Genomic DNA, 20798 nt, shown 5'->3' on the forward strand with positions numbered 1-20798 from the left:
GGTAACCTCACTGGCAGCGAAGGGTCTTCAACACATGCTCTTTGGGGAATGTTTAAGGTCAAAACCATAGCAGGACATTTTTTGGTCAATTACAAATAACTTTCAAAAGTCCCCGAGTTCCCATCTAATTCTCTCAGAAGTACTTCTCTCTGAGTGCCAGTGACCTGTCTTCTAGCTCTATTACTGAATCCAAGTTTACGTCCCAACATCAAAGAGCTAGCGCATAGGAGCAGCTGCCTAAACAAACATACGGTTGACATTTTTCTAAAGATCATGGGAGAAGAAAAAAATAGATATCCAAAAGTTCTCTATATGATCTTGTTTCCAGTGATCTCTAAAACAAGACGTGATCGTGGTCACGACAGGAGCTCTTTGAGAATTACAAGACGATGTTCTCCCTCGTGTCAATTCACGTCTTCTCTGCTCGGCCCTCAGACATGGTCCTCTGACTGCCTCTGGGCTTCTGCAGGGAAGTTTTGGAAGAAGAACTAAAAGGTCCCATGTGGTCCTTTCCAATCCAACAGCTTCCCTAGTCGTGTGGAGCTTATGCCATGTATTAAGATTTAAAAATTTGGAGAAAGCCTATTTTTTTCACTGTAAACAGATACATTGATAAAATCATAATTTAAGTTACATTAAGTTTTATTACAAAAAAGTCAAGATCATCACTTATCATAATTTTAGATGTTTGCTTCACTGAAGGCCTAACGTGTAGAAGGACACTTAAAAGAAATCCCATACTAGCTCAGAATTGAGAAACAGATGGTTATTTATTTAGGGGTAAACTCACAAATCAGAATCCTCTGCTTGAACGGAAAACAGAAACTGAATTTAGGAGGCAGGGAGTCTGATTCCACGTGGGTGCCAAATGAGAAAGGACGCTTAAAAGAAATTCCACACTAGCTCAAAATTTAAAAATAGATGGTTGTTTATTTAGGGGTAAGCTCACAAATGAAAATCCTTTGCTTAAACTGAAAACAGAGAGCGAATCCAGCAACTAAAAAGAGCAGCCAAAAAGAGAGCTGAGGGATGCAGGCTCTGCATCAGCATATATAGTATAAGAAGAGGCCACGCCCCAGCAGGCAGGTAACCACAAGCTGTAACACTTCCTACAGCACTAAGGACAATCTATGTGAAATCTATGTCAAATATGAAAACAAAAAATTCTTATAGATGAAGGTAATTATCAAATGCTACCCATTGCTGAGTTATAAGGGTACTTTCTTCAGGAAAATCTCAATCCCTTCAAATTTATCAATGTGGTGATGCATCATCCAATGTGAAATTATAGCTATTTGCCACAGTTGAAAAACATCATAGCTGTATTTTACAGTTTTACATGAAATTTCTTTATTATATCTTTATATTATATATGTATATATAAAAAGAAATGTGCCTGGGTATATTATGATTTGATAGTAGAACATCCACTTTCCTTCTGAGAAGTTGAATATGGGTAGCAGTCCATTCCACGCATGCGCTTCCCTTATAAAAGTTCCTCAGCCGGGACTCTCAACTCTTCCTGCGAAAGGAGATACCGATACACTCACAGACCATTTTTATGCTTAGTGAAATAGATCAGAAAGCCTCTCCAGTGGGTGAGACTTGGCTCGAAGATATTCCTAAGGCTGTTCACAGGGCCACACTAATGGACTCTTTAAAGCTAAGGAATGAAAGGTGTGGCAAAGGACCACACATTTATTCACTAGAATTGATGTAGTTTTTCCTAATTGTCTTCAAATATTTACTGTGCACGCCAGTCTTCGGGGCACCATTGGGTATTAGGTATTGAGAGGACTGGAATCTTTTTTTTAAAAAAAAAATTCTTCCCTGAAATGTCATCAGGAAAGAGGAAAAAGCATGCACAGACACGAAAGCAAAGGTTTTTGCAATAACTGATTTTTCTGACACTGTTTTAAGATGTCCCATTAACTCAACTTCAGATTCTAAGACCTCATTCGCCGTCAGCACGTCCTGATCTATCACAATTCCCCCTCAGTTCCCTTCCTTCAGTGACTTTTAGGTGGTTTCCCAATGTGAACTGAACTTGTGTTAGCTGGGAGGAGTAAGGTGTAATGTGCAGGTGGACGGTTCTTCCAGCTTCTGGGCCTGGGCAGCAGGGAACGTGTTACCACGCTTCATGCCAGTTCCTAAAGTCAGTTTCGCTAAGGGCATTCCATCATAGAACCACAAAGAGAGGTCAAAAAATGTCTTTCAAACGCCTGAGCAGTAAAGACCAGACTGCACTTTAAGAATCGGCTCTCCGAGGACAAAGCAATCGGGTCTGAAGCGGCAGGAGGCGTGGTCAGACAGGGCGTTTCCAGGTTCTGGGGAAACACGCTGGATAGATGGGTGTTCCAACACGTTTGTCTTTCTCTCAAAGCCGAAAGTTAACACGATCATAAGTTTGACCCAAGAGTCTGTCCTTTCAAGCAACTTTCTGACAGAGCCCGCTGGGTTGGGTCTCGCAGGCATCACAGGTGACTCCGTGCAGGAGTACCTGGCCCCGGGAACAGGGTCCCGACTCCTCCCCTATCCCTTGCAGAGTAGCGGGTTGCTACTCTCTGGGCGCAGCTTTTCCTTTCCAGGCCTCTCCCACTTCCCTTCCCAATGATCCCGCCCGCCCTGTCCCGGGAACAGCGCCCTGTTGCAGGGTCCCGATCGTTACCCCCTGGGACCAGAAGGCGAATTCCTGCGGGTCCCAGGAGTGCCAAAAGTGCTCAGCGAGACGGGAAATTGCAACAGTGCTGGCCCCTCGGGGCCCCCCCTCCCCGAAGTAGCCTTCCCGTAACTCCCGCCCCTGGACTCCTGCCCCGCAGCTGATTCATAGCCGGGGCGCGGGGCCGCCTCCACACGCCGGGACCGACGTCCGCACCCGCGCCCCTGCCAGGCCGAAGAGCGGCCGGGCTCCGGAGCGGCTCGCCAGACGGGTGAGTACCGGAGCCCCGCACCCTCGCGGACCGTGCGCAGCCTCCTTCCGCTTCCCCGATGGGAGAGCTCCGCGCTTCGGTGCTCCGACGCCTGGCTCTGCTCCGTCCTGCGTTGGTTTCGCCAACTCTCAAGCCACAGGAGGTGTGCCAGACAAGTGCCGCCTACCTAGTGGGTAACTCTAAAAGACCAGATCTTCTGGGAGTGCGAGTCGCTGGGGTATCTCTGAGTCCAGGCCTGCTTTGAGGCTAACCATTCTTTGAGCTCTCTCCAGTGGTTGGGGAAATGTTTATGGAGTTAGTTAGGATTTCCACTTGGGTCACATTGGCTTCTCTCTCAAAATAGCCTGTGGGAGTTGATGACTGCAACATCCCCTTGCATTCCAACCCTTAAGCGTGGTGGTGGTGGTGGTGGTGGGGGGGGCAGCGCTTTTGCACAGGTGGAGAGAGCGGGTACTTCTTCTCAAGCTGCCTGGATGAAAGTGGTGCCCTTCACAGTCAAGAATGCCCAGCTAGACGCCCGGGTCTGTGTCTCTGAGACTAAGGAGGTAGCAGTGGGTGCTGAAATCAGAACCTGAGAACAGCGATTCCCTCTATCTGTTCTTCGCTGGCCTCTGGCCCATCCACTCATTCATCGATGCTTCCACCTGTCCTGCCTCAAGTGAGTGACCAGAGAGGCACAGGGACAGGGATTGCTTTCAGACACAGTTAAAAGAGGAACCTAGGTGCAGGCCAAAGACACTCGGCTGAAGAAAAAAAAAGGCGGGGGCGGGAGGGGGGAGGAAGCGGCAGCAACAGGTCCAAACCCTGATGTAAATAGACCTGGACCTGGGCCAGGTTGCTTTTTATGGCTTAGTTTCACTTTTCTTGTTTCTATCATAATAATGCTTCCTGTTACTTTTGACCGAGAACTGTGTACTTCATTTTATCAGTGAGATGGAGTGACTGGATGATGGGCCAGTAGTTAAGTGACAGAGACATGTGTCACATCGGAGTCTCTCAGCCTCTCTGCTGCACTTCCAATTCTAGGGGTTTTTGGAGTGACCAAAGTCTGGAGGTGACCAAAGCCATCCTGTTTCCACCCCCCTTCCCCGACCCGTTGTCACCTGCCTCTTCTCATCCCCAGTGCACAGGAGGGCCATGGGTGCTGGTGTTTTGTATGCCTTTGTCACAAGAAAAGTCAGGGACACGGCTGTGGTTCTGAGTGACTGGGGGCACTCACTGCTTTTGACAAGAGAAAGGTTTGTGGGACCTGGGCTGGGTGTTGCCGACTCTGGAAGGAAATCACAGTGTGCCTTCTCCAGCTCATTTATGGGAACAGTAGGTTTTGGCCCTCTCCTCTGGACAGGAAACCTTTCTTGGGGTGGGGGGAGCAAAACAAACAGAACAACGTGTGAGATCGGAAACAAGGCGCACAGTGTGTCCCTGATCTTTTGAGAGCAAACCCCTTCCCTGAAACACACGTCCTTGCCCCTACTTGAGAATTCCCTTCCCGGTGGCTGACTCCAGTTTCACAGTCTCCATCCGCCCCCACATTCTATGATCCTGACTCCCCAGGTTTTACTGACTTCACATTACATTTGATAGGTGTAGTTTTGAAGTCACACACACAGCAACCAACTGCTGTTATTGTAGCAGACAGGCAAGTGGATGCCATGAAGTGTATGTAGGCTTTCCTCATCAGCTGAACCAGTCTAGACTGAACATGCAGCATGGGGTATTGTCTTCTCTTTGTAGCGACAAATACTGGCCAAGAAGCCACTTAAGAAAGCGAAGTTTGGTTTTTGGTTCCTGGTGTGAGAGGATAGAATCTACCATAGGGCAGCAGGTCACATGTTGGCAGTTAGGAAAGGGGGAGAGAGGAATGCTGATGCCCAGCTGGGTTCTCTCCCCCAACCCAGCCTCTCTCTCATTTTCATACCATATAGGATGCCAACCCTTGGGATAGTATTGCCCACATTAATGATGGGTCAACCATCCCTCATCAGTTACCCCTTTCTGCAACACCCTGAACAGACACACCCAGAGATGTGTGTTCTGAGCGACTATGAATTCAGTTGTGTTGGCAATGCGCATCAGCTCTCGGTGAGCTTACCACTTACCAGTTTGACATTCCAGCACCACTTTTAAGTCATAACATATGATAAGTATCACTACAAGATATTTTCATTTATAAAGAGTTGAAGAACACACACAGACAAGTTTTTGAAGTATGTTTAAATATGTAAATTTGCTATCTGTAGTGTACAGCTTCCTTCTTTACAATCCAAACTGGAAAGCTTTTTCCATATCTGTACATAGATCTTTTGCCAAGGGCTTCATGTTAACTCAAAGCAGAAACAGAATAGAATTTCTCTACCCTTTCCCTTATTGATGGGTATTGTGCTTTAAGAAATTATTTACAGTTAGTTGGTCTTTGAACTCAAATGTGAGTGTTGCTGGGGAGTGGGGACCCAGGAGAGCTGTTTGGGGGCAACAGGCTTACCCCCCCACACCTCTACTTCATAGATAAGTGTACAAGGCAATGGATGAAATTCTGACCCCTCCTCATGGCTAACACAAAGATATACATTTTCAAACTTTTAAGTGGGTGAGATCCAGTACAGCATTTTAATTTACATTTTGCTAATTACTACTACAATTTAATGTCTCTATATAATTAGAAATCATTTGTGCTCTACAATGATCTGCTCGCACCTTTATTCATTCTGACATTGAGTAGGTTAATCTTATTCTTTTTTTTCTTTTCTTCTTTATTAAAAATTTCCATCTCCTCCCCTCCTCCTCCCCCTTCCCTCCCCTCCCTTCCACCCATACCCCTGCTCCCTCCCTCTCCAAGCCAAAGAGCCATCAGGGTTCCCTTCAGTATGTTAAGTTCAAGGTCCTCCCAACTCCCCCTAAGTCCAGGAAGGTGAGCAACCAAACTGACAAGGCTCACAGTGAGCCCGTCCATGCTGTAGAGTTCAAGCTCATCGCCGTTGTCCTTGGTTTCTCAGTCCTCCTCCACCGTCAGCCACATTCAGAGAGTCCGGTTTGGTCCCCTGTTCCATCAGTCCCATTCCAACTGGACTTGGTGGTCTCCCGTTAGATCTGTCCCACCGTCTCAATGGGTGAACGCACCCCTCACGGTCCTGACTTCCTTGCTCATGGTCTCCCTCCTTTTGCTCCTCATCAGGACCTTGGGAGCTCAGTCCAGTGCTCCTATGTGGGGCTCTGTCATTTTCTTCATCCAACGCCAGGTGAAGGTTCCCAATGAATGATGGATCTTCTGGCCTCCAGCCACATTTCTTATTACCAGCGAGCACCTTCCTTCAGGGAGGTCTCTGTCTGTCCAGCAGGGCCTTCTTCCTTCCAAGTTGCAGTCATTCAGATCTCTGTATCTTGTCCTGGAAGATATCTGTGGTGATTGGCCTGTGCTACCCGAGAGACCGCACGCTCCTTCCAGGAGCCTTCAGTTGATAGTGAAGTGCTGGGTAGAATCAGGGGCTGAGCTAATCTTATTCTTTAATAGATGTTTATTATTTTTATGTATGAGGGTGTTCATGCCACAGTGGGCAGGGGAAGGCCAAAGGAACACTTGGGGGGGGGGGTCAGTGGCCTCCTCCACCATGGGGGTCCTGGGTAGGCACCTGTAGCCACTGAGCTATTTCTCTGGCTCCTGGCTGTTTTGTTTGGTCTTTAGGCATTTCAGAAACTCTGTCCTTCCCCAGATCTGCACACATTATCTGTGTGTAAGAGATGATGCAACCACTTCTACCAAAATAATGCCTTTGCTCATTTTTGTTTTTTGTTTTTTTTCGAGACAGGGTTTCTCTGCAGCTTTGGAGCCTGTCCTGGAACTAGCTCTTATAGACCAGGCTGGCCTCGAACTCACAGAGATCCTCCTGCCTCTACCTCCTGAGTGCTGGGATTAAAGGAGTGCACCCCACCGCCCGGCCTCTTTTCTCATTTTCTTAAATTGTGGCATGAGACCCACATCATATCAGTTACCTCGTGAGCCACTGTAAGGATAAAACTTGGTGTTAGTGAGTGTGTTCACAGCTCTCCCGCACGTGGCTCTGGAGTTCTTTCAAGTCCGTGTCACGGAACGGTAGTCACCGGTTCCCCTCTCTCATTTTAGCATCAGCCAGTCCACTTTCTGTCTTTTCGACTGGGCTGGCGAAGGCCCGTCATAGGAGCGGAATCACACAGTATTTGTGTTTCTGTGGCTGTCTCACTTAGTGTCATATTTTTAAAGCTCTGCTGCAGCAGCTCTTAGCGGTCCCTGCAGTTTTGGACTGACAGCCAGCCCTCCACTGTTTGAACATCCCATCTCCTTACTCACAGCACTTCTGCCGTTCGCCATCCATTTTCCGCCCGGAAACTCTCAATTCTCGTGCTGTCGGCACAATTTCAGGATTTCTGTGCTTTGCCTAATCTGGGAAAGTCTTGGTCATCTAAATTAAATTCTCTTATTTCTGCTGATGCTCTTACTATTTTGGTTTTTTAGATCATAACATTACACACCACATATCTAAGAAAAGTAAAAGGTAAGAATACAACTTAATTTCTTTCTAAATTTTTAGGTGGCTGATTCTATTCATTTATTTAATGGTCTGTCATTTGATGCTCAGTTTATGCTATTTGGGGAGGGGTATGTAAAACCAGAGCCTACTATATAACCTAGACTAGCTTTGAACCCATAATTCTCCTGTCCTCCTGACTGCGGGGATTTCAGGCATGTGCCATCATCATTCAAGATGAAATTTGGTTTTCATCATAAAATCAGTTCCCTTTCCTACAGGGCCCATCCCTGGACTGGGTTCTTTCCCTTAATGTTTTTTTTGGGGGGGGGTGTGAGGCCTTTCACATCAGTACTATGTCATTAAGTACTGGAGCTTAGTAGGTTTTTAGATCTAAAATACATACTTGTGGCCGGGCGGTGGTGGCGCACGCCTTTAATCCCAGCACTCGGGAGGCAGAGGCAGGCGGATCTCTGTGAGTTCGAGGCCAGCCTGGTCTACAAGAGCTAGCTCCAGGGCTGGAGAGATGGCTCAGTGGTTAAGAACATTGCCTGCTCTTCCAAAGGTCCTGAGTTCAATTCCCAGCAACCACATCGTGGCTCACAACCATCTGAAATGAGATCTGATGCCCTCTTCTGGCCTGCAGGCAGACACACAGACAGAATATTGTATACATAATAAATAAATAAATATTAAAAAAAGAATATTGGTTATTTAAAAAAAAAAGAGAGAGCTAGCTCCAGGACAGGCTCTAGAAACTACAGGGAAACCCTGTCTCGAAAAACAAATAAAAACAAAAAACAAAAAAAATAAAATACATACTTGTACTTTTTTCTAAAACATATTTTAGAGACGCTTCTCTTACACTTTTACTTTGCATGTAAAGTTTCTAACTTGTCTAATGAAGTTCCATCAGATTTTTTTCCTGAGTTCACAGTTACCAGAAATGGTGTTTTCCTCGTTGTCCATTTTAATATGAACCACAGAAGAGGCAAGGCCAGACGGGAAGGGGTTGAACTTTAGTGAGTCACTCACCTGGTTTCAAATACTTTACAGCCAGTTAGTTGTGTCGCAGGCAAGCCACCTTCCACCTATTTCAGCCTCAGTGTCCTTACTTGCCTCCAGGGGTAGTAACAGAAGAGATTCCATATGGCTTTTGGAAAATGCAGCCAGAAAGGGAATTGCCTTCCCATACACACTGCCTGTGATTATTTTCACATTCTGCTGTATATCCTACTTTGGGCTTTTCTGAAAGCTTTACTGAGAGGGAACTAACCAGTCCTTGCCTTTATTTACTGATAGCTGTAGACAGATGTTTCTTTCCCACCTGATAGTTCCTAAATAACCACATGGAAACTCCTTATTAATTATAAATGCTTGGTCAATAGCTCAGGCTTATTAGTAGCTAACTCTTACAACTTAAATTAACCCATATATATCAATATACATTTGCCACATGGTGTTGCTTTATGTTACAAGACCATGTAATTTGAAAAAAAAATTAGTAATTTCCGCAATCCCACCTCCTCCCTTCCATCCAAGCTCTATATTTATAAGTGTGGATATGTAGGTGTTGCCTTTCAGGCCAGTTTGAATTCTTTAGTTAGAAGACCAAAAGATAGTAAAATGTATACAGAGGTATTGTAGTGGCTTGAAAGAAAAAAATGGCCCCCAAAGAGAGTGGCGCTCTCAGCAGATATTGCTTTGTTGGAGTAGGTGTGGCCTTGTTGGAGGAAGTGTGTGACTGTGGGGATGGGCTTTGAGGTCCTGTATATTCTCAGGATACTGCTCAGTGTCATAGACCACTTCCCATTGCCTTCTAATCAAGGTGTGGCCAGAACCATATCTGCCTACATGTCGCCATGCAATTCCCTTTCTGGTGCTTTGCTACATGGCTTATAACATTTAGTTGAGGTGGCTCACTTACAGTTTCAGAGACTCAGTCTCATGGCTTCCAGTCATGATAATAATGGGCTGAGTCTCTGAAACTGTAAGTGAGCCACCTCAACTAAATGTTTCCCTTTATAAGAGTTGCCTTAGTCATGGTGTCTCTTCATAGCAATAGAAGCCCTAACTAAGATAGGTTCTTATGAGGGACAAAACAGAATGGAGAGGGACTATCAGACCAATGCCCACCAGGCACCTGTGCAAGTGGGGAAGAGGAAAGGTGGGAGGACCTGTTTCCACCACAAAACAGTCACGGTGTCCACATGTCAGGTCTGTTGGGAAGGAATTCTGGGCAGCCCTGTGGCACAGCTGCCATGCTTGTCCTGTAGAGATGCTCTGTGCAGACACTATTCTGAAATTCACTCTCCCGCTCGGTATTTTGTCACATTTTTTTATGTCTACACCTTTGTCTAGTTTATCCTTCTCAAAGACCGTATAGTTTCTGTTTGTGGAGATGCAGAGTAATTAAAATTTCCAGCTCCTTTGAGGGGGTATTTGATGTATTTATACTATCTGTATGATAATCCCAATAATAGAATTATAGGTTAGTTCTGAATTAAAGAAAACGCACACTAAAATGTAATAGATACAGTCAAACACACTCCTGCAAGGTCGTCCTCGTTGATTCTTAATGAGCGGTGATGTTTATTTCATGGATGCTTACCATCTAGTGGTACTTAGAGCATCTTTATTTCGGACAATTTGATGTTACACAGACATTTGCATATTCAATGACTGCTTGGGTTTGTTTGTTGTAACGGTTCTGAGACAAGGTCTCAGTTCATAGTCTTGGCTGCTGTGGAGCTTGCTAGTTAGATCAGGCTGGCCCCACACTTGTGGTGCTCCTTCTGCCTCTGTCTCCCAAGTGCTAGTGTAGTAGGCATCATTACTGTTTTAAACTGACTTCCTTTAATCCGAGTAATCTTCCTCAATTTCTTTTTACTTTTTATTTTTTTAATTTTTTTCTTCTTTTTTCTTTTTACTTTTTAGTATGTAGATTTTTTTCTTTTTTCTGAATTACATATTTGTATCTTTCTGTAGCTATTTGCCTTTTAATCTTACTTTTAGCAGATTTTTGTATATTGGGAACAGTGACTCCTTGCCATATATTTTTAGTTGGTATTAATTCTTTAAAAATTACACAGTTGAGATAGCAGCCTTTATCTTTACTGTATTGGGGTTTTATTTTATGGCTGCTAGATTGCATAAAAATTGCAGCACTGTTTTATTAAGGTGCTTTTTGTGGTTTGTATCTTGTATTTGTGACTATCTGGAATATATTTTGCTTGAAGGAGTAAAACAATAACAGTAATGATAAGACTTGCTGGATTTACTATGTGAGGTTGCTCTTAATCTCACTAACCCTCCTGCCTATTTACTAAGACAGGCTCTTCCATTCTTACTTACGGAAGAGGCAGTCAAAGACTTAGCGCTTGATTATACAGCCACTAACTACCAAAGTGGAGCATGACCCTGAGTCTCCTATCACACACAGTTCAGTACATGTTGGACACCCCATGATGTCCAGGCTATTGCTCCAGTATCACTTATAGGAACAGCGTCTTTCCCCAAATGATTCGTACCACCTTTGGTATGTGTGAAATTTCTGCATCGCTTTGGATCAAGAACATTCTTTGCATTTGGTTTTATCATTCCTTTTGGAGTTACCTACCAATCAGAGAGTAAACTTTAGCTGAAGTGGAGGTCACACCTCCCCGAAATAATGTTGTACAGGAACTATTTCAGCTCCTTATGTCAGGATTTGATTTATGAACTTGGAGAACATGTGTTATCTGTTGGAGGGATACAAAGTTAGGATGGAGAAGAAATGCTAGCACCTTCAGGAGGCATTTGTCCTGGAGCCCAAGGGAAGGGAACTGGAGGGAAACTGTGAGTCATCAGTCTTATATAGAAATAATGAGGACCCTTCAGAGGGGCTTGGCAATCCTACTGGCAGTGCCCTGGGAGAAGGAAATGAAGGAGAACTGTCCCTAAATGCATGCCACTCTGCACGTCAGCACAGAGCTCTTGGAATTGGTTTCCAGTTTGTCCTCATTGAGGTTGAAAATGATTCTTGCCATGATTTCAATTTTTAGAAATTTGTTGAGACAAGTGGTCTACCATATAACCTCTTGGAGCCTGTTTAATTCTAAAAACAGAACTTTTTCAAACACACACACCCTCATCACTCACACACACACACACACACACACACACACATCCCATCCACAAACATCTTTAAATGGCATTTGCATATGATAGCCATAGGTCATCCAGCCAGTTTTGAATAATTTGGCAACACACCCAGGTTTGGGGAAACAACCAACTGTTGGCTGTTGCAAGGTCTCATGAGGATTCTCTGTGGTAGAGAAACTTCCCAGGAATAAATACTTGAGTCCTGACTGAGCCAGAAATTCTGGTAAGGGAAGACCCACCATGAGTTCCTTAGAAGTGCACTTTATTACGCCTATAGCATTCACCCTGACGAGCATTCAGAGGGCCTTCGGGGAAAACAGGAGTTTGCACAGATTTGAAGAGCAGGAAGGACATTCAAAGAACACAGTAAAGTGAGGAACATTTTCACAGAGGGATATTAGGTTGATCTACACTGAGACGGGGAAGATCTGGAGAGACGGGAGCGGATGGATGAGTAGAGTGTAAATTACAAAAGAGGTGGCAGCTTTCTCCCCACCCCACCCCACCCCCAACCCCAAGTGTGCCAAAGGTTACGAACTGGGCAAATGTGATGGCAGAAAAAAGGCCTGAAAGGGAGCTAATTTGTGTTTTCATTAAAAATAAGTTGAAAACAAAGAAGAGGGAGTAGGGGAAAACTGGTACCCATTTTTCTTCATTTCCCAGATGCTTGCTGGGTGGCAGGCATGTCCTGGGACTCTGGTGCACAGTGCGTCTTGGACTCAGATCTGCTCTCTCTAGTGGCACACATCTATTCAATGATGATAGAATGTGAGAAAGAACAGACTTGGAGAAGGACACGGTAGGGCAGACAGACACACCCCTCTCTGCCTTCCTTCTCTTACTGGGAATCTGCGGCAGAACGCTGCTCACTGAGAGCCGCAGCTTCTGAGGCTGCTGGGTGAATTTGAGGCTGGGTGCCTGGACACCGTGTGTGTGCCCTGAGCAGTGGGAAATTTCTGCTCCTTAGGTAGGTACTGATCTACCGGTCCACTCACCCACTCACAGGCCTCATCCTTGAGAGTGCTGGAAAACCAGGCTTACCCAGGGTTTTCATTTTTCTCTGAATGGTGCATGTGTCACCTGGGAAGATAGTGTAGGCTGTGGAGTATCCCAAAGCTCTGGGCTTGAACTTGTCCTTTTTCTGTGTTTATTTACAATCAACGCAAATCATGCACACCCGACATTCTTCTACTGATGGACAGGAATTCCCTGTGTTCAGCTGGCTGCCTTAGGTAGATCAAATAAGCATCTTAAATTTCTATCTGGAGCTGAGAGCTTTTGATAGAGACTCCCAATCCATCCAGCCCAGTCTTCTGCCTTGCTGAATGGTGATTCTTCAAAGGGCTTGAGCCAAAATTCTTGATATTTCATTTGGTCACCACCCATGGTTCGTCAGCTCTGCCTCTGAAATCGCTTGCTGACCCCACCACACCTCGCTACCTCCACCATCCAAACCTTATCCTCAGTTTTCACCCAGACGGTCGACTTCGGCTTCTTGTCTCCTTCCACTTCTGCTTCCCCCTTTCTTTCTGCATCTCTGAACTCTGTGCCCTGTGCATCAGCTCAGAATAGCTCTGTGAAATCTTTCCAGGGTTTTTTTCATGGCAGTTCTAGCTATGCAAATACAGTGCCTACTCTTTCTCCTCCATGCTCCAAGAATGCTCAGTCTCGTTCCTGGGCTTCCTCCCACTCTTTTCCCCTCCCCTCAGCCACACCTGCCTGCTTTTGGTCCTTGAATCTTCTGGGTACTCTCCGTCTTCACCATCCATCAAGACACAGTTGGCACTCTCAGGCTAGCGTAACTGGAGAAGGCCCTATTACCCTGCATAATGCTGTCCTCCAGGGTTTGCAAGTAAGTGGTGTGCATTTCTCCACACACTGTCAGCCTCTGGCTGATGGAATATTATTCCTGTGTGGTTTTTGAAGAAACACTCCGCTGAGATGTTGCAGCTGCCAACTCCCTTTCTGCCAGTTTTCAAGAACTTTATTGATTTTTTCCAGGAGGATTCCAGGCAACAGTGAGGACTTATAGTCCTGCGGCCCATGGTCCTCCGGTTGATGGTGGCCGTCCAGGGAAGACACTGCAAACTATGCAGGGGTCCTCTATGTCTGCAGAGTGTATTCTAAGATTCCCCAGGAGACAGCCCTAAGAATTGGGGACCCACACTCTGTATGTGCTGTCTTTTTCCTGTGTTGTACACAATTGTACAGTAAGACACAGCCCCAACGATAGAGCAAATGTAACAACAGACTGAAGTGGAAGCCATTTGAAGCTTAATAGCTCAGTGGGTAGGGGCCCTGGCTGCCAAGCCTAACAACCTGAGCTTGATCTGGGAGTCTGCATGGGGGAGACTGTTCTCTGACCTCCACATGTGCACCACAGCGTGAGCATGTATGCACACATACACGCACACACACACACACTACACACACTCAATAAATAAATACTTGTCAAGATATGTAAACTTTCTAATTATTTCTGGAACTTTCCCAGTTGTATTGTCAGACAGTGGCTGGCTGAGAAAAGCCGAAGGATGGTGATATGGCAGAAAGCGAGATTGCTGTAGCCACTGAACTCAGGTGAGGACAGTGACCTCTGGGTCACAGTCGCTACCTGTCTGGGGTGTATGAGACAGTGGGCCTCAGGTACGACAAGAAATCAGAAGCCCCACTGCTGCTCTTTCTCAGGATTCTCAGTCCAACAGGTATGAGAGAGCAGAAGGTGGGAGCTGCTGACACCCTGCTGGGATATGGACGTGGTGGTCTTCTGTAAGTGCTGTGTTTTCCATTAGCATTGCCTGGTGACCTTTACCCCCTGATTTCTACTCACCATTACTTCTGGTTTTCTCTGCAAGGCATTTCTCTGCCCATGACTTTAACTTTTTGAGGTAATGTCATGTGTTTAGAAACATTTTTAATAGCCCAGTCATAGAGAAGCCATTTGGTGTGCATATCAGCTCCAGAGCCTTCTTCTTTCAGACTGTGGCATGAGATTTCCTTCCCACGGTGGCCCCTTTGTGTCCCAAGAGTTAGTGGGAGGAGACAGTGGCAAATGCCTGGACCCAGGCTGAAGTCACTTTCAACAGAATGGCAGACACTTCCCAATGGGCCTCTTCCTATGCTCTCTTGCTGCGTACACACACACACACACACACACACACACAGACAAACACAAACACACACACGGACACACGGCTTCACACACACACAAACACACACACGGACACACGGCTTCTCCTTGAATTAGTTCTCCCCCTGGTTCTGGCATTCAGTCAGACTACGCAATTGTAAGTAGAGATCAGATGTGAAAGGACTGTTGTTTTGCCAAGAGTAGAAAACAGTGCAGAAAGGCTGCCAACGACTTCAGCGCACATGCATGGTTGACCACAGGCACAGTGACCACCAAAGAGTTTGCTTTAGCCAACTCTTGTCTGTGTGGTGGCTCCTTACCTGTAAGACCCTGTTTGAAAATGAACAGAGACATTGGCAGTGGGAACTCATAATCAGACTCCCAAAATGTCTAGCTCTGGGTGAGCTCTGGGCAACAGGACAAGGGCAGAAACGGGCTTTCTATGAACCATTCTGTATGTCTCCCTGCTGACTCAGAGTCCTAAAGAGAAAAGTGAGGATTAATGTTTCCCCTGACTAATGGGTTTGCTATTAAATTAGGAAGGAATTGGTCTTTTTGAGGTCATCTAGCCTTCCTCTCTCTGCCCTCAGATTGTCCTCTGTTCAAATCATCTTATGAATCAGTGGAACTCGATTGGCCTGTAATTTGCAATTCTTTTCAGAGGCAAAATACCAAAACGAAATTAAAAAGAAAACCACTAGAACCAAAACAAAGCGAAAACAGTATTGAACAATGAGAATGACCATCACCTGGAGTATGCTAACTTTTCCCAGGTTGAATTTCAGTGAGAGGAAAGGGGAAGTATGAAGATGGCTTGGGGGGTGAATTCAGTTTTTTTGTTAATTTATTGGTTAACATTTTTAATAAATTGTTTATTTTACTTTTTGTGTAGTTATTTTTGCCTGCACATATACCTGTTTTCCATACATGTGCCTGGTGTCCGCAGAGGTCAGAACAGGGTGTTGGACCCTGGAACTGGAGTTACAGATGGTTTTGAGCCACCGAGTGTGGGTGCTGGAAACGAAACCCAGGTCATCTGAAAGAGATCAAAAGCTCCCAACCTCTGAGGCTTTTCTCTAGCCTCTCACGTGATTAATTTAAACTGAGCCCTTTTGAGATTATATTTGTTCTTTTCAATCAGCGTTTGCTTTGTTAGTTTTTTTTTTTTTTCATTTTTCATCTGGTTTTATGCCTTACTGGCTTTGCTCGGATGAGTCAAACGAACTGGCTCATCACTGAGCGTTTCAGAAACCCACCACAGAGGAAGTCTTCGAGGCTCACACAGGTCCCTTGAGGCCCAGGCTTCTGACTCTATCAGCTGTGCTTCACTTATGACCTGAGGAGCATTTCGTATGACAGGGAATGCAAATTCTTCCTCCAAAGGCAGAGGACATGGATCCAAGGGGAGAAAAAGGAGAGATTTCAGTCCCATCCCCGACCACAGCTGGCTGGAGAAACCAACTAGGAGTTAAAGATTAAAAAAATAAAATTCCCATTCTTGTAATTTATCTTTTTCAGACAGTCAGACCAATGGCTTTCTCTGTGGTCCTTCATCCAGTCTTCCTCTTGGCAGTGCTGCCCCTGAGAGCATCCTTAACTGAAGGTAAGAAGCCGAAACAGAGGTACAGAACATATAAGGATGAACCAACCAGTGCTTTGGAGAAAAATTAAGCAATTTATTTTCTCTTGGAGTTGGTGATTAGCTCACATGAGATGTGGTAAATCTCTGGAAGTCACAGTTGCCTTGGGCATGGCCTCTCTCATACTGAGGGCACCATTAGTAAGTCCACTACTTCACCTTGGTTTCCTGCTCGGTGCTCTGCTCATTGGGGTGGTTGTCAGTGGATCTGAGACCACGGAACTGCAGAAATGCTCTATTTCATTGAGACCGTTGCCAGGGTGTTTCTTTCCAAGCCCTGCTGGGCAGGATGGAACAGCCCAGACTAGTTCTCGTGGCTGGGTTAGAACAAGTTCCCATGCCCCTTAGTCATGCTTGCCAAGAGATGTTAGGCTTATAAAATATGACTAAAAAGCAATCATAGCCTGGCAGGCAGTAGGAACTCTCTCAAGTATGTAATATCGGAAGTGCTGAAATCTGCTTACTGTCAGAGAAATAGTGTTTGTCAATTAGCTCTCCCCAGAAGACTGCAGTTTGGAGTAAGTCAACTCTGTAAATGTGCAAGCGTGTGAATATTTTATCAAATGTGAATGGATACTTTATTACTTTGAACTCACTTAAACATAGATCCTTAGACTTGACAAAGTTTCTATTGGCTCATAAATTTCCCTTGCATTTGTCCATATTGTATAAAACCTTACATTTTTTTATTTCTGTATTATTCTTTGTTGCATTTGCTTTTTAACAAAGAGCACAGATATAATTCCATGCATGGAAAAATCACATTTGCAAAGAATATGCATAGCATTCTTCATTTATCCTTAGAACTGCAAGAAAAGGAAAGGGGATATTTCAGTTCTGCTAAGAGGCGCAAGTTCTGCCTCATGTTGTTTAGACCCAGGTTTGCTTTCGGCCTGTGGGAATATGCTATTTCTCCTGGCGTCTTTCACAGCAGTTAGTGGGGCTCTTCCATAAGCTGAGCTGCCAGCTGACGGGGCTCTCTCACTGGTGGCATGTGTAGCTCCCTCAATATGTCTTGCTACTGGGGTCAAGCACACTGTAACTGGTTAGGGAGGCTGAGCATGGAGAATGTTCAGGCTCAGGTCAGAGCCCCTGGTTCGAAGACAACCTAACACACCACGTCCTCATGGAGAGGCACCCCCCAGCATTCACAACGCTTTTGCCACAGTTTGTTTCCCCCATGATGTGACCCGACTGTACATGGAATGTCTTCTGCATGTGACACATACTGCTCTCACGTCAGCCTTTGTGGCTCCGCTTCTATTGTTTAGATCAAACGTGTTTCCCTAATTTCCTGGCAACCCGATTTCCATTTCTGCCTCCTACTTTCTTTACAAAACAGGTATATCTTTGTCTTCATCAGAGCTGTGGGGATTTTTTTCAGTGTCTACTGCCCACTACACCTCCACTCACACTAGTGAGGGCACCACTTAATCAACTAACAAGCCTCAGGTCAGAGACAGCATTTCAAACAACCCAAGCCAACTTCTTCCAAGCAATAGGACATAGGTAAGACCTTGCAGTTAGCCCCAACCAAGTTTCCATCAGCCAGAGGAGTTGACCACAGCATTCTGATGTGTTCTCCTCTCTTTGGGGTTATACATAAGAAAAATTGTAAACATGTGGAGATTTTTAATTTTTTTGCATTCATTGAGGAGTACATGTGTGTCTATGTGTATGCATGCACATCTGCACACGCATGTAGGAGTTATGTGCATACACATGTCACAATACATGTGTGGAGGACAGAAGACAGGCTGCGTGACTCTGTTTCTCTCTCCACCATGTGGGTTCCAGGGATAGAACTCAGGACATCAGGCTTGGCCCAAGCTCCTTTTCTCACAGAGCCATGATGCTCTCCTCCAATATACATTGTAAAAGAGGTTAAATCATGTCATACAGAGAAAAACATAAATACACATATGCATACATACAAACAGAGAATAATCTGTCTCCAGGGAAATTTTTAAATTTAAGCCATTAAGTAGGATGAATTTTCCTTCTGATATTAGATGTTTCTGGAATCATGTTCTTTTAAGAACTATTACATGATATCTCTTTCTGGGAATTAACCACACAGTATTTCCTCCAGAAGTATTAGGACTGGTCAGAGAAACCATGGGGAAAATGGGACTGTGTCTGTGACTAAGCCCAGAATGGGGTCTCCAATGGCCTCCTGCACCACACTTCCGTGTCATGGCCTGGGAGTGGGAACCTTGCCACGGCATCCACCTCCACTTTTAACCTCAGCTAGCTTCTGTGAAAAGTCAGCGAGACTGGATTTATTAATCTCCACGGTCCCTTTGACCTCCCTGGCTTCACCTCGGAGTTTTAGTTCCTTTCCCCCCACATTCCTTCTCACCGACGTTACTCAAGGACCTGAGTCGTTCCACATTAGCTGATAACAAATTTCAGGAGCTTCCCCTTTGATGAAACAACATAAGACAACTGGGTAGAGCTTCCAGAAATACGGTGAGACAAGGAGCTGACTCATTCATGTCGTTCAAAGGTAGAATGTCTGTACTCACTGTGTGTTGCTAATCTTGATTTCCCTGAGCTAAGTAAGACTTTGTCACACTCTTGTTTCAGCCACAGCCCTCAGCAGAAAATCAGCCTATGACTACCTGATGCCATCAGGGGTGAGAAAAGCCATGGGCTAGGCAGACAGAGAGAGAACATGGGAATTATTTACTTTCAAGTCACCATGACAAAACACTTGAAAAAGGCAGCTGAAGGAAGGGTGAGATACAGTCCACCAAAGTCGGGGAGGCATAGAGGCAGGAATGTGATGTAGCTGGTCACATTGCATTGGTAGCCCTGGGAGGCAGCCTTCTAAAACCAGTTGTGATTTCCTCGCTTTTGAGTGGGCCTTAGCTCTGATCAGACAGTTATGGATTTCCACTAGCATGTTAGTTAGGCCCTACTTCTTAAAAGTCTACCACCATTGGCCATCCCCACACTAGAACCACGTTTCTGAGAATCTCTGTTGGACACTCAAACCATACACAAACCACAGTGTAGTTGGAGGAGGGCCACTTGTTGGTTCCGGGCCACCTGGTTATCTTAGACCTGAAATAATCACACTGTATTATTTAAATCACGGCTTGGCCCATTAGCGCTAGCTTCTTATTAGCTAACTCTTACATCTTAACTTATTCCATTTCTAGTAATTTGTGTATCGCCACGTGGTGGTGGCTTACCAGCTAAAGTTCCCAGCTTCTGTCTCAGGTGGCGGATCCATGGCTTCTCTCTGACTCTGTCCTTCTTTCTCCCAGAATTCAGCCTAGCTTTTCCTGCCTACCTAAGTTCTGCCTTGCTATAGGCAGTTTCTTTATTCATTAATGGTAATCACAGCACACAGAGGGGACTCCCACATCACAGTATGGAAGAATTTAAATCAAAACACATGATTTAAGTTTGACAATTCAGTGACAGTGGAGTTGACAGGATTCTAGAAGCTCAGCTTTTTATTGTTTTTTTTTTATCATTACCATGTATCATGAAAATTTTTATTGAGTTAACAGTCACATAACATAAAATTAAATTAATAAATTAAAATTAATTAATTAGTAAAATTAATTATCCTTATGATTACAGTGAGTCAATAATCAGTGACATTTAATATTTCATAATATTACTGTAACTATCCTGGTGGGAGGGAAGATATTTTAAATTTGTGCCCCTCCCTTAATCTGACAGATTATTTATCACCCAAGGAATTGGAATTTCCCTGGGAGTCAGAGGGCAGAAGAAAGAAAAGGCTGAAGCCAAGTGTCTTCCAGAGGAGGAGCTTTTTCTCAAGAAGAGGTTTCCCAACCCCCTTGCAGGAGAGACTGGTCTGCCAGGTTTCTTCTTTTGGGCCAACAACCAGCTCCCAAGTCATGACTTAGTTATGAATGCTTGGCCTAGCTTAGGCTCATTTCTGGCTAGCTTTTTTTTCTTTAACTTAAATTAACCTGTTTCCCTTTATCTACCTTTTGCCTTGGGACTTTGCACCTTCCTTCCTTTCTCTCTCTCTCTCTCTCCTCCCTCCCTCCCTCCCTCCCTTCCTCCGTCTCTCTCTCTCTCTCTCTCTCTCTCTGTCTCTCTCTCTGTCTCTTATATATTTTATTTTCACTGCCTCTCATGTCAGACTGGCTTCCAGTTGCCTGGCTTCTTGCCCTGGGCATATCCCTCTTTCTCCCTTGTTCTCTTCTCCTCCTTCTTGTTCTTCTCTTGAATGAGATTCCTCCTCCTATTTATTCCCTCTGCCTTCCAGCGCTGCCTATCCTTCTGCTTCCTAGCTACTGGCCATTGAACTTCTTATTAGACCAATCGGGTGCCTTATGCAGGCAAGGTGAAACAAATGCAACACATCTTTACATAGTTAAAGTAATATTCCACAAGAGATGAGCTGAAGATGAAGACAGGGATGGACAGGACCACGCTTTGACTGGGGTTGCTTAATTATGACGATG

At 45.0% G+C, this 20798-nt stretch overlaps 1 protein-coding gene across 2 annotated transcripts in view; it reads left to right on the plus strand.

Moving 5' to 3' along the window:
- The first annotated feature begins 2637 nt into the window (after positions 1 to 2637).
- Osmr (oncostatin M receptor) overlaps positions 2638 to 20798 on the plus strand; it is a 63302-nt gene continuing 45141 nt past the window's right edge. The window contains exons 1-2 of one of the 2 annotated variants that reach the window (XM_038322463.1): positions 2638 to 2930; positions 16221 to 16305. In XM_038322463.1, coding sequence (XP_038178391.1) covers positions 16233 to 16305 — 73 coding nt within the window. In that variant the 5' untranslated portion in view covers positions 2638 to 2930; positions 16221 to 16232. The remainder of the gene's footprint in view (positions 2931 to 16220; positions 16306 to 20798) is intronic. The other variant, XM_038322464.1, reaches the window with a different exon arrangement.

This window comes from Arvicola amphibius, chromosome 3, assembly GCF_903992535.2.
Source record: "Arvicola amphibius chromosome 3, mArvAmp1.2, whole genome shotgun sequence".
Lineage (NCBI taxonomy): Eukaryota > Metazoa > Chordata > Mammalia > Rodentia > Cricetidae > Arvicola > Arvicola amphibius.